The sequence below is a fragment of the Mytilus galloprovincialis genome, chromosome 6, assembly GCF_965363235.1.
Source record: "Mytilus galloprovincialis chromosome 6, xbMytGall1.hap1.1, whole genome shotgun sequence".
Classification (NCBI taxonomy): Eukaryota; Metazoa; Mollusca; class Bivalvia; order Mytilida; family Mytilidae; genus Mytilus; species Mytilus galloprovincialis.
In genome coordinates this window covers 1,689,765-1,703,800 of record NC_134843.1, presented here as the reverse complement: position 1 = coordinate 1,703,800, position 14,036 = coordinate 1,689,765, and the positions used below count along the sequence as shown (strand labels likewise).

Genomic DNA, 14,036 nt, shown 5'->3' with positions numbered 1-14,036 from the left:
CAATCTTTGAATCTAAGCACAAGAAAAATTTATGTTCAACTAAATTTCTGTCCCAATTTTCAAAACCAAATGAAGCTGATAAGATCCATCTCCATCTACTGGAATCACTTAACACATATTCACATTCCCATTGCTCTAATATAAATCTGACAAAATGTACTCTAATTGGTTCAAATGGAAAATATATCAAATTATACCATATTTTGATATGTCTATTATTTAGTTTTATTGTCAGTTACAGCATGGTTGCAAGCTTGCCTTAAAGGCTGGGTTGATTCAAGCAGTGTTAATAAACTGCTGACACAGAGATATGTTTGCCTGCGTGGTATTTTGGTAGTCAATTACCATAAGTGGTTCTCCTTAAACTGACCTTATCACAAATAATAACATCTAAACTCAATTACAGAAGACCATGCTTGAGGGGTCAGGGCCAAATAATCTCCATGGAAATGGCACATACCAAATATCATAGATTAACCATTAATGATTCCTTTTAAAACCTGGCAGGCAACCTTGCAACCTTGCCATCTATACATAAGGAAGGAATTACTTGTGAAAACCATGTCTTCTAAAGATAACTGTGGTCTATTCCATATATATTCCTTGATTTTCTATCAATTAAATATTAATCAACCTTCCAATCAAGTAAGATCACAATTTGTTTTCTTATCTTAACAAATAAATGTTTTCAACCATCTTAAAGATAAGTGAATTCTGTAGTTACTTTGATGTCCCCTTAGGACATACATGAGTTTGCTGCAGTGTGAGTGACGTCCCATAAGGACATACAGGAGTCTGCTTTCTGTTTTATTCATCAGACTGACAACAAATCATTTAATTACTTACAGACATATAACAGTCAATACAAATGTATGCAATTTAATAACAAAAATTTATCCACTACTTTATATTGACAGTTTTTATTTAATAATTCTGATTATTTGCTATCCCAAAAGAGACAAAATTGATTCATTTGAGTCTATTCGACTTTTTTTATAAAGCAAATAACAAACAGACTTAATATACCATGTCATATTTTCATTAAACGTAGTGACACAATCTTCAAAAGAAGACATATACTGAGAATATGATAGGATTTATTTGCCACGTGATGTGAAAGGGACAGACAATTTTTTCTGCATTTTCCAGTACATCACACATATCAGTTTTGATTTGATTCCTATCATTTTAACAAATCCTACAGACTGTCAATTTACCGAGTTATATCAGCTGATTCAGAACAATATGTTTAGTGCAATTATTACTTAAGTATGGATCAATTCTAGGTTGATGTACATGTTCTACTTACATTCTTCCCTAAACTTTGGTTCTGTGTTAGGTCCCACTCTCGCTAGGGTATGGATTAGTTCTAGGTGAACCTTATGTTCGTCCCGGTATGCAGAGTCATCCATGAAGGTTAAAAATTGCATATAAGCTCTGTCTAACATCTGAAAAAAGACATATGATGGTATGAACCTTAATTCTGTATTACATTAAATGGGAGTGAGTGATTGATGTTTTAATACCAGAGGTGGATTAAACCTGGTTTTATAGCTAGCTAAACCTCTCACTTGTATGGAAAGGATCAGCACTATCAACAGATATATATTTTAGAATTCGTTTTCATTCTGTTGTCGAGTCATTTGACCATGCTATTAAAAACCTATTTGAAAAGCTGCTTAAAATTTAAATATACTGTAGGAATAATGTTCTGAGTACTAATTAATTCCCTATAAAAACAAATGTAAATGGTGAACTGGTCAGTAACAACTTCCTTCAGTTGCCAATAATATAAAATATTCACAATAATTGACCATAATCAACTTTCTCTCTGTGGAGACAACAATGTCTTTACTTCCTAATAGGTTTTTACATCAGTACTGTTTGACCTTTGTTTGAGCTTTATTGATTATTATTAAATGTTAGGTTGAAATTTTACTTTTTGCAAAAAAAAGTTGTTTTCAAGTAGTCATCTTATAAAGAAATTGTGGACAACGGACATATACCAGATATAAACTTCAAACCATATGGGTAAACAAGATTAGAAGTATATCTGTTTGCAGATGTCAATTCAAATTACAACGCTTGGGCAAATGTTATTCAGGAAAAGCAAGTAAGCCAACCAAAGTTTTACTCTACAAGCATTAGGAAAATAGCTCTAAAACTGTTTCTACCTGTAGTTGCATTGACGACTAGCTAAGCTGATTATCTTGGCATTATCAGATGTGTTTTGATACACAGTATTTTACATCTGTTTTGTGAATAGTAACACCAACACTGCCACCTTAGGATGTTATGTTAATTAACATTTTTCTATTTCTTTAGATTAATTATCTCTGCTTACATAGTAGAACAGTAACTTTACAATATAATGTTTTTTAGGCAATCATACAAAAAGTTCATGTAAGATTACAAAGTGCAATAATAGGTCTAAATGGATTTTGTAAAGCTTATATATGATAACAAAGTGCAGCAGTACAACAACACAGATTTTTGTAATGCTTCACAACATGAAGTCAGGTGGTATAGTTAATCAGAGAAAACAAATCAATCAGCATCTATCAAACCTGGTAAATCATTTAACATTAAAACAATAAAACATTTCTGACATGTAATTATAAACTAGCATGTTAGCAGAGGGCTATAATCATCTTGTTATAGTAAACAAAGTAAAATGGTGGATAAGGTGGTTAAAGTAAAACTGATGAAAGCATGAATTGGACTTATAATGGATTTGGTATACAGGTCTTAATAATAAATTTAAAATAAAATTAAAATAATATTAAATCTGGTTTATCTCTGTTTTCTGCATTTGCATAATTTGCATTTGTACCAATTTGACATTCACATTATTTACGTAATATCATTTATAAATTGAATAAAAGATCCTTCCAACAAATTCTAACAAAACTTGAATTTACAAAATTTTGCAAACAATACCAATTAGTTGACCTAGCCAAAATTCAAATCTGGGAACAAATTTTAATCCTTCCATGAAAATAAACATTTAAACCTTATTTGGCAATTGAAAATTTGACCTTTTAGTCTTTCCATGTCACTGCAATATTTATAACTTATATTGGTTGCATCTACAGTCCTCTTTACAAATACAGAAAAATAATTTTAACTTAAGCCCACCCCACAACTAATATTGGTTATTTCTTGTAATTAATTGATCTGTACCTGCATTAAGAAAACAAAACTAAGAATGATAGCCTTTCTTTTTAAAGGACTAAAGTTGAGAATGGAAAAGGGAAATGTGTCAAAGAGACAACAAAACGACCATAGAGCAGACAACAGCCGAAGTCCATATGATAGGTGGATTTCAAGATTGAGCTACATGCACAGTTAATGCAGACTTCATTGACATGTCCCACTCTAAACTTTGCCTAGTTTGGGGGACATGTACACAGGCCCCCCCTTTTCTTTCTTAAAAGACCATTGACTTAATGATGCTAGTATCCAATTCATGTGTATTGTGGTGCATAAAACAGCCCATACTTATTTAACAGAAGTATTCTACTTCCAATAAATAGCTAAAAGTTCACATTTTAACAACTTTGTAAAACTGCTATATTTTGGGGCCAAAAAGGGGTCTTACTGGGGGCCTACTCCTTTGTATTGATCAAAATAAACTTAAATTATCATCTTGAAACCTTATGTTTTAGATAGATGCACAGACAGAGCAGTGTATATATGTATTTGATATTTTTTCTTCAAAAGACCAATTTATTTCACATATAGAACTTTGGTAAAGAACAGCAACTGTGTATATTATAATCTAGGCAGGACATGACATTGATTTATGATTGACATAAAATAAGGGATAACAAGTGAAACTGTAAGCGACTGATCACTAATGATACCCTACCCACCCATATAGTTGTTGAGTGATGAATCTGAAAACACATCACATGGCACAGTTATATAAACCCGGAAAACAAATTTCAGAAATCGTTATGATGTAGTTCCTGAGAAAGATGCAACGAAAAATATTCATGGGATGGATGCACACATGGATGGATGGACAGACTACGGACAGACAAAGGTAAAACAGTATACCCCACTTTTTGAATGTGGAGGTAAAAAAAGAGACACAGACATCATGATATGAACCTGCCTCTCATAAACATTCATTCTTGGTTCAAATTGACTAACTATCTATTATGACTAATATTAATTCACTGTACAATATTTTGAAGATATAGAAGCATGCACTGCCTTTCTTTCTAGAGAAAGTTTTAAACACACATAAACTCACCTCTCTGACAGTAACGTTCTCTATTATTGCACCAAGTGCTGGAATAGTTGATGTCCTTACTAATCTGAAATTAACATTTAAAATGATTAGTCTTACGCATTTATATTCACTTAATTTTCTATTCAAATTATTATAAAACCTTGTTTGAATTAATTGACTGATAATTTGTGATGCAGAAATCCTTTTTTTTCAAACATAAATAAGAATAAAAACAAATGTCTCAACTTTTTTAATGTCTGAAATATTTTATGAATACTAACTGAAGGTCCCAGTACTTCATAATAACAAAGACTAAATCAAATAACATGTAATGTACAGTTCACCTGAGTACCTCCTTTAACACCACCCCACATCTGGCATAAGTGCTGATAAATTAGGAATGTGGAAAATCTTTAAATTTTCATCATAAGGTATATAATTTTTATTTGTACAAGACCAGAAAAACTTACATTTCTGGGTCGTTACCAAGTGTAACTAAGGCAGGAAACACTCTTGACGAGACTAGACTTTCATTTACACCTTTGACTAAAAGCTGAAAAACAAAAAAAGAAATATTTAAATGTATTTTTTTAATAGCATCATGACACAAGAATGTGTCCATATTACATGGATGCTCCACTCACACTATCATGTTCTATGTTCAGTGGACCGTGAAATTGGGGTCAAAACTTTAATTTGGCATTAAAATCATATCATATATAGTTATTTGGACTTCAACTTCATAAAAATCTACCTTGACTAAAAACTTGAACCAAAAACTTTAACCTAAAGTGGAACAGAAAAACAACGAATGAATGAACTAAATAAGCTTTTTTTTTAAGAACATTGTTTCAAAACAAGGACAAAATATAAGCTCTATTGATGATGATACCACTACTTAAAATCGAAATTAACCAGAGTCTGATAATTTCGCTGTAGTGTTAAAATTTGTTTCATAGATATCAAAATGTTGTAAAATAAACATTTACATACATAAGTTAATAATATACAAAGCTGGTATTACATCAGATATAGTAAGTGCTTTCTATTACACTTTGGCACCTGTCTTGAGGTGTTACTTTCGCTTTGTAATTTAGATAAGAACACTTACAACTTGTATTATATCTTTAATGCATTATACAATTAATGATAACACTAATCAATTACCATGGTTTAGTGCATTGCATTGCCAAATTATTTGTTTTCAGTCTTTCAATGTATTTTGGAAGTAAAAACAGACAGTTTTCTACCCTTTGATCAGGTTGTTGTCTCTTTGACACATTTCCAATTTCAATTCTCAATTTAATTCTCATTGTCATAGTTTCTGTGAAACCATAAGACTTGAGAGCAAATATTTCAATGTGAAAAAAAAAGTATGAAAAGAAGTTTTATATTTTCAAATGCATATTACTTAAGGTCAAGGATCAGTAAATAAACTTGTCCATAGATTTTTTTAAAACTTAGAACTCAATTAGATATTGAAAATATACATCAGAAAATGTAAAAAAAAGTATATGTCACCGACTTTGTTTTCAAGAAAAATCCATTTTTAAAATGGTCCGAGAGGGTACTAAATTACATTGAATATACAGGGTAAATCTATATTTTTCTTCTACAATTTTCGGTTTCTAGTATAAATCACGAGAACCGCTCCATAGAAATTTTTTTTAAATTAATATTTTTTTCCTCTTTGTCTTACGAATTAGATGATATTAAAAAAAAATATGGTCACCGACTTCGTTTTCCCTATAGAAGCGACGCAAACCCAACATTTTGACCAAAAAAAACATAAAAATTCGTGACATCGTAATTTTTATTATATAACGTCAAGTTATCATGCTAATAATTTCCAACGTTCTTCGTGTTGATTATGCACGATGATTATGTGTTTCGTATTGATAGATTCTTTTTATCATAAGAGTCTGGATAATTATCATAAATTTTTATTTAGTATTACCAATATTCTTTATTCTTTATATTTTAGCACCTCATTATACACTTTTTCTTTTTTTTTCTTTTTTGCATTTTATTCTGCAATTTTTGCCCATTATTCTGTATTCCGTAAACCCCAATCAGACCCTCTTTTATGGAACATTTTAAAAAGAAATTATACGTTGTAAAAATGTGATACAAGTATGTTCATTATCAATATACATATCTTAAACAATTACTAATTCCGACAAAAATACGTTGTAAGTACATGAAGGCAAAAATGGTAAAATCTTAAAAATAGAAATCATCAGAGTTACTGTATACAAGTTGACGCAATAAAAGATGTAATTGAAGCTATATTTTTTATGCCCCCTCAACTACCCCTGTACATCTGTCCGTCCGTCATTCCGTCTGACCGCCCGACCTTCCGTCAGTCTGTCCCCCTTTATAGTTTATAGTTTTTCCGCAAAAAATTTAGTTTGAATCCTAGAACGTACTTTGCTGTCTGCATGTGGTCAGGGTTTTGATCTTTATTAATATTTGCTCTAATGAGAGATAGTTGAACTTTGTCATTTTTGGGTAACCAATTTATAAATCTCTTAGACTATCTTGTAAGTCATCTGTTTACACTTTAACTCCATTCCGATATATGATTTGGCCACTTTTGAAAAAACCTGTTTTTTTTAGCAGCGGAACATGTAAAAGCTTGTGTTTTGGTACTATATCACGACAGAACGTGTTCTGTCCATATACTGCTGCTTAACATCGCATATATAAACAAACATTATATCAATGATTCTACAAATTCTTGAAAGAGTGTCGTGTGGTTTTTTATACATCTTCAAGTTAACAAGTAAAACACGCAGACAAACTGACATCTTTGTTAATATCGTATTTGTTCTGTATAAAATTTATTGTATACAAGTCTACATAAACGTTTTAAAAAGTTTACTAAATGGTTATTGTTTCATAAGTGTACATATGTACAGAGGCGGATTTAGAGGGGGGGCCCAGGGGGCCCGGGCCCCCCTTTTTGGGAAAAAAATTGGTTGCTTATATAGGGAATCACTGAAGCGTGACTGGAGCGGGCCCCCTCTTAGAGCAGTCAGTGGGCCCCCACTTCTGAAAATTTCTAGATCCGCCAGTGCATATGTATGCTCGAAGTATATATAGAATCAGTACATGATACACAACATGCGACAAATAAAGGGGGGGGGGGGGTAGTAATGACAGGAAACTAAATTAAACTAAGGATTTGATGAATGTAAACTTTAAGGGGAACAGGAAAATAAGAATACATGTATATTGCATCACTTACAACAACCTTTAATTGACCAGTGATTTTTTATTCATTACTGACCAGCAACACCGAGATAATCCAACGATTTTTAAGGGTCCATATGGAGTGTGGACCTAAATGTTCTTTATCTTTAGATATAACGCTTATTCTGTAAAATCTTCAATTAACGATTTTGTAAAATTCTGTACATGGTCTACAGTATTATATTAAATAATTATTTTATTTTCCGTTGTTATTCTTTATAATTTTGCAAACTTTTTTATTCAATTTTGACATTCGCCAGTATCCGTTATTCTGCAACTCCCTTTGAGATCTAATTATATGTGACAATACATTATTGTGCTTCTCTCTCTGAATTTCGCTTTCTCTCAAGACATTTGTAGTCTTTGTAGTACAGTGTATTTTCCAGAAAATACATCGTGTAAAAACATTTCCGAGGAAACCAAATTAACGGAGGTTGAGACATATGACATAAAAACAGATGTACATATTTATGTTTGATATGTCTACATTTCTATAAATTCGAGACCTCGGGATTTCATGTTTTTAAGTCCGGGATTTCGGGATCAGGACCCCTGCAGACCCCACCCCCACCCCCGTCAAATGCATATCATAAGATGCCTTTTCCTTTTTAATTTTCTTTTGGCCTTGTGTTGTTGTCTGGTTGCTGTCTTATTAAAGTACTAACTACTTACGGGATTGACATTTAACTTTAGGTACTGAAAGTCTGTGACACTGTGCATATTTTTCAGTCGGTATATATAGTAGTACTTTGATATAGAGGTGATCGATATAATCTCGTTCTCAACCTTCAAGTTTTATGAGTGAAATAGAATTGAGAACAGTTCTATTGTATATTTGAGATGCTACTTTCAGCTAGGGTACATTTTTTTTATTCGGTTAATTTTTACTCATATATATATAACAATTTCCTCTGAGGAGACAACCATACGAATCAATACTATTAGGATACTAAGCCCTGTATAAATCTTCAAACCATATACTATTTATACATGTATCTATTTAAAGATTTGTGTTCTATTTTTAACATTGAAATTGCGGACGTGAAAGAAAGCACCATTACAAAAACAAAAAACAATGTTAGATTACAAAATGTAGCGATGGATTAATGATCGTGAAACATCATTTTTGCTTATTTTTGATTTGTTATAGTCTAAAAACTGTGTATGAATATTAAACTATTGTTCCAACTGTGAACAAGGTTAATTAATTTAAGTGTATTATAGTTTAGTGCCATCTATGACTGACTGACAGCAGCGGCGAATTTATGACCAGTATTAGTTTATGTGGTTCATTTCCTTCTCTCTAATTTGAAAATATTTTTACTTGTTCCGACTGGTGTGATAGTTTTCAAAATATGGGAGAATCTTACCGTACAATACTAAGTTTTAACTTTAGTATTAATCTCCTAAACTTGCACCCCTTCTGCTTATTTTCTGCTAGACGATGTCTTTTCCCAGTGAATATAGGGTTTTTGAAAGGACAGTTTTGACATACTACATATAGAATACTTCCGAGACCACACTGTTTTTTCTCATCACAATAGTGAGCAACAGTTTTCACACTTGTTTTAACTGGTCGGCAGATATACAAACTCTACCACCCTACGTACTGATTTTCATTTTGAAGATCGTCTTCAGGACTGTTTTCATATTCATTTTCAATTTTTAATATTAGAAAAACAAGTTCATTCTCCTAGAAGTAACATACTTTCCGTCAAATTTACCGTTGACATTGTCCCAACGAAAAGTCGCCGGGTGCAATTTTAACATTGCAAAATCTGGTCAAAGGGACGTAATTCGTACAAAACTTCGCAATATTTCGCGTAATCCGCTAGACGGCATTCATTTACTGTTACTTGACCTCAAGCCTTAGACAAACTTTACAAAACACATTCAAGGTATATGTGTATTGCAATGCTTCCAATGTTAATTTGAAAAGATATGATATTGATATTTTAAAGAAGGCTATGTGGTTTTGTTGTTGTTAGCAAACTATAGATAAAACTTTGGTCACAAATAACACTATTATACTACATTAGGCATAAATAAAGGTCTAAGATAGCCATCAAAAATAGCATTATTGGTTACAAGACTAACCTCTTTGGATAACATCTGTTGATTTAAAAAACAAAGTGCTCAGACTATAAAGATTTCTCTAACAAATCAGTATTAATCTACAAAACACAGGGGTTCCAACAGTTTCTTGGACCTCAGTGGTATTTCTGTCCAGTAATTGTTCCTGTTTTACTGGTCCAGTCAGTATTCTAGCAGTCTTTTAATTTACATGATGAGTATTGCAAATTTCTTACATTTACTCTGGTCATTTGGTCCAGTCATTGATGAGTTTTTATTGGACATTGCCATAAGTCTGACAGACCTTGGGAATGACTGTACAGGTACCAAGAAAACTTAACATTAAACAACACGAATCTCCTAGTTTTATAACTAAGTATAATCTGTTTTAAAATAGCTTAGTAGCTTACATGACTTCACAAGACATACTTCTAAATTCACAAATAAGGCAGAATAATTTAGTAGCTTACATGACTTCACAAGACTTACTTCTAAGTTCACCAATAAGGCAGAATAGCTTAGTAGCTTACATGACTTCACCATTCACCAATAAGGCAGAATAATTTATTTACTTCGAGGTATAGAAACAAATCAATCATTCAAAAAAATAATTCAGTTCAAATATACGCCACTTGAGTTATTTCATCGAACTGATATAATACAAAATCATTTTGAATAAATAAGCAGGGTAAAAAAGTGATACTCTCTTATTCAACTTAATTAAGATGTTATGTTTAAGTGTTTCCTTTTAAGAAGTTTGATCATAATTATTTAGCTTTCTCTAATTCTTCATCAATTTCTGTATAAAAAAATTTACTCAATGTGTGGTTCGTTTGATCTCAATTATTCATTGTTTAAAACTTTCCTCTGAATTTTCTATTGTGACGGCATGAAAAAAGGTGACCATGCTTGATGACGTCACATAGAAAGAACACATCGTTTGCAGATCATTTGAAAAGACAGAATAAGTTTGCCTGTTTATTGTTAGAAAATTATTAGAGAAACAGATTCCACCACCAAATCTCGTGTAATACGATATTTATCATCTCTCGACAGTTAAATTTTAAATATTTAAAAAGCTTGGCAAGCTTAACGTTTTAAATTTGAAAATTGAACTGTCTCAAGTTAGGTTAAGGTTGATGAATATCGTATCACATTGGATGCAGTGGTAGAATCTATATTTATATGTCGGTACAGTAGTTCAGGTTTCCATTATCCAGGGGAAATAACTCACCTCAAACAACCTTGCCGCTGAGGCCTTGACTTGGGCAGATGTGTGAACAACTCTGTCCCACAGAACTGACAACTTAAGTTTCATTATCCAGGGGAAATAACTCACCTCAAACAACCTTGCTGATGAGGCCCTGACTTGAGCAGATGTGTGAACAACTCCTTCCCACAGGACTGTTAACAAGAGCTCATGGTTTGTAGAATCACAACTAAAATTAATTACAAATAAATATTCTCAGAATAATAATAATGAATTTTCCGTCCAATTATTTTAGATATTAAACACAATACCTCTTCTTATTCCATATTAATAGAACATTATCAACATTGGGTTGTTGTCTCTTTGGCACATTCCCCATTTCCATTCTTAATTTTATTAGTAGTTTATATGAGTGGGATTTTGAATAAATAGGCATAGTCACCTACGGAAAAGGTATATTTACTTCACACAACGTGTGATTTTACATGTATAATTATGGTAAAATCATTTGATATACAATTGATTTTGGTAAATAATTGTCATTACATACATTGTCTCTGTACTCTCTCGGAATATGGAACAAAACAGTTACTGTCTTTTGTTTATGTAAATATGAAGATTAATTGACTAAAAAAAACAAATATTTACAATTGGCCTTTGGTCTCTGACAGTGAATATCTGTTTTTAAAAGTCCTTTAAAAGACAGTTATTATATAATATCTTGTTCCTCTTAAGTTTTAACTTATCAAATTTTCAAAAATGGCATTATTTTGATTACCTTAACACACATTTTAAGGATTTGACTTGTTTAAAAAGATTTTTGTATTTTTGTACACAGTTATGAAAAAAACTTTAAATTTACACAATTGCTTACATTCAATTCATTCGAATTTTGCTGGATAGTTGCCTCATTGGCAACAAAGTCTTACCTTAAAACAGATATGGCTGATTTGAGGCTCTCTAAAGGAGCTTGGTATAATGATAATGTACACAGAATTTCATGTAGAAATTGACATAGTTGCTGTTTGTCTTCTTCCTGGGAAAGAGAAAAAGGTGCCAATATTTTATTTAGGTTATGTACAATCATTTTCTTTCCAAACCATATGTAGATCCTTCAGTTGATTAAACTTGTGCATTTTCACTTAAAAATAATGTTGTGTGACAAATTAATATATACTGGGGATTCATATACTTTCGTGATTACCAATTTTCGTGGATAAAAGAAAAGTTGCATTATGTAGATGTTTGATTTCGTGGTCTAGCCAAAATGTCTGCATACTGGACTATAGAAAATTTGTCATTTGTTTAATATTTAATTTCGTGGTTAACATGTTCCGACAAAATCTACGAAATTTGGAATCCAACGAATACTAATGAATCTACAGTATACAGAAATCAATGTTTTGGCAGGAGAAATGTTTTTTGGTAAAGGAAACCTCAAAATTGCATCAGACCATATTTCAAGAAATGTTTTTCAGGAGTTGACAATTTAAAGGTGTGACAAAGATGACTATACAAGACGTCAAAAATGTGTCCTTGAGGAGGCTCCAGGGTACATTAGAATTGAAATATTTTTTTTAACTCATAAGTGACCTATAATTTTTATTATCATTTTCATATAAACTGTACTTAAACTAAACTATTGTTAAATTTGAATGAGTTCTTCTTTTATTTCGATATTACCTCTATTTCTCCTATTAGTTCAACAGAAAAACGGTACTTTTACAAAAGTGTATGCTTCTTTCGAAGGCAGATTGTGAGCGTAAATGAACGGTGACCCCATTTTTTTATTTTATTTTTCTATTCAGTATAAGATAAAGTTCTTTTATAGAAAAATTTAGCGAAATCCTATATTAAATAAAAAATTCGATTTAGGAAAAAATGAATTTTAAGCAGGATTGAAACACATTTATCCTACTTTTTAAAAGTTTATCAGTTGATGTATTCTTTAATAAAATTCCATTTTTTTTAATTACAGTATTCAGATTTTATTTAATTTACTTACTGAATTAAATGCAGTTAATACTCCACTTGCATAAACTGGTATTATACTTGTAGTTACTGCTGTCTGTTTGCTCCTCATATAAGAATTTACATCTACAAAAGTAATTGCAAAAAATACACTTTACTGTGATTTTTTTTCACAGAATTCTGTGATTTTGTAATAATTATTTGGACACAAAAAAGTCATAGATTAAGCTATTAGCTTGTCATGTTTTTGAATTTTTGTCAGATTTTCGAAATCCTCTGGTTTTATCCATTTAAATGCCTTAAAAAAATTTCCCCATGGACCCCCATTTTTCTTTTTTTAAATCTTTAACATGTATAATTATAAGTCATTTGTAAAAGTCTTATAAAATCTTATTTATTTTCTGATAGTTTTTGAGAACTTTAACTGGTCAATGATGAAGCTATGAAAAGTCAAGAGAGAACATTTTCCCGCCAATATTCTAATGGTTAATATCTCTAAAAACAAGCACATTGACCCCTATATTTTTTTTGTTTTTTTTTATTCTTCAATTAAACCCATATCATTATAGACTAGTTTTACGGAAAATTATTTATTTGAAACTGAGCAGCAAACTTCCTTAATACTAACATGTATAAAGACCCATTTAAAAGCTAAAATATTCTTTCTACGAAACATTTTTTGTAATCATTTAAAAGTTCAAATTAGTAATTATTCTGCATCATTTTATTATTCAATAATACTTCTTAAATAAAAATCTGCATTACTCTGTCATTGAAAAATAAAAGGTCTGGATTACTGTGGAGTTATTTTATCAAATCAATCAAACTGACAATAAATAATTTTAGACAAAAGGATTTATATCAAAATTGATATATACCTATTTATTATAATTTTTTACAAATTTATTGATTTTTATAAAAATTTCTCTTCAGCATACCTTCATCATCATTCTGTATGAGTAACTCTATAAATTTCGGTCGAACCTGAAAATGTACAAACAAATTTGAAATCAAATACTATGGTGTCAACTTTTTTTTCCGATGGTATAAATTATAAATCATTTGTATTCCCTTTCTCTGTGGAATATAACTTTTGCACTAGTTCAAAAAAGCTTGAAAGTGGTGGTATTAACAATAGTTGAACATAGCGTTCTTGTCAAAATGCAAGAATTGGCATACAATAAAAGGATTACTGCATAAATATTGGTGAACTCTTGAAACAGTTCATAATTTGAATCAGAATTTTACAGGGGATGATGCACTTAAGAGATAACTGTATTGTATTTG

At 31.0% G+C, this 14,036-nt stretch overlaps 1 protein-coding gene across 1 annotated transcript in view; it reads right to left on the bottom strand.

The window, feature by feature from the left end:
• LOC143078496 (RAB11-binding protein RELCH homolog) overlaps positions 1–14,036 on the bottom strand; it is a 65,029-nt gene that overhangs the window by 37,498 nt on the left and 13,495 nt on the right. The window contains exons 18-24 of the mRNA XM_076253357.1: positions 13,688–13,733; positions 12,784–12,875; positions 11,708–11,814; positions 10,908–11,007; positions 4,711–4,793; positions 4,262–4,325; positions 1,310–1,448 (exon numbers count right to left, since the gene is read on the bottom strand). Of these exons, the coding sequence (XP_076109472.1) occupies positions 1,310–1,448; positions 4,262–4,325; positions 4,711–4,793; positions 10,908–11,007; positions 11,708–11,814; positions 12,784–12,875; positions 13,688–13,733 (631 nt within the window). The remainder of the gene's footprint in view (positions 1–1,309; positions 1,449–4,261; positions 4,326–4,710; positions 4,794–10,907; positions 11,008–11,707; positions 11,815–12,783; positions 12,876–13,687; positions 13,734–14,036) is intronic.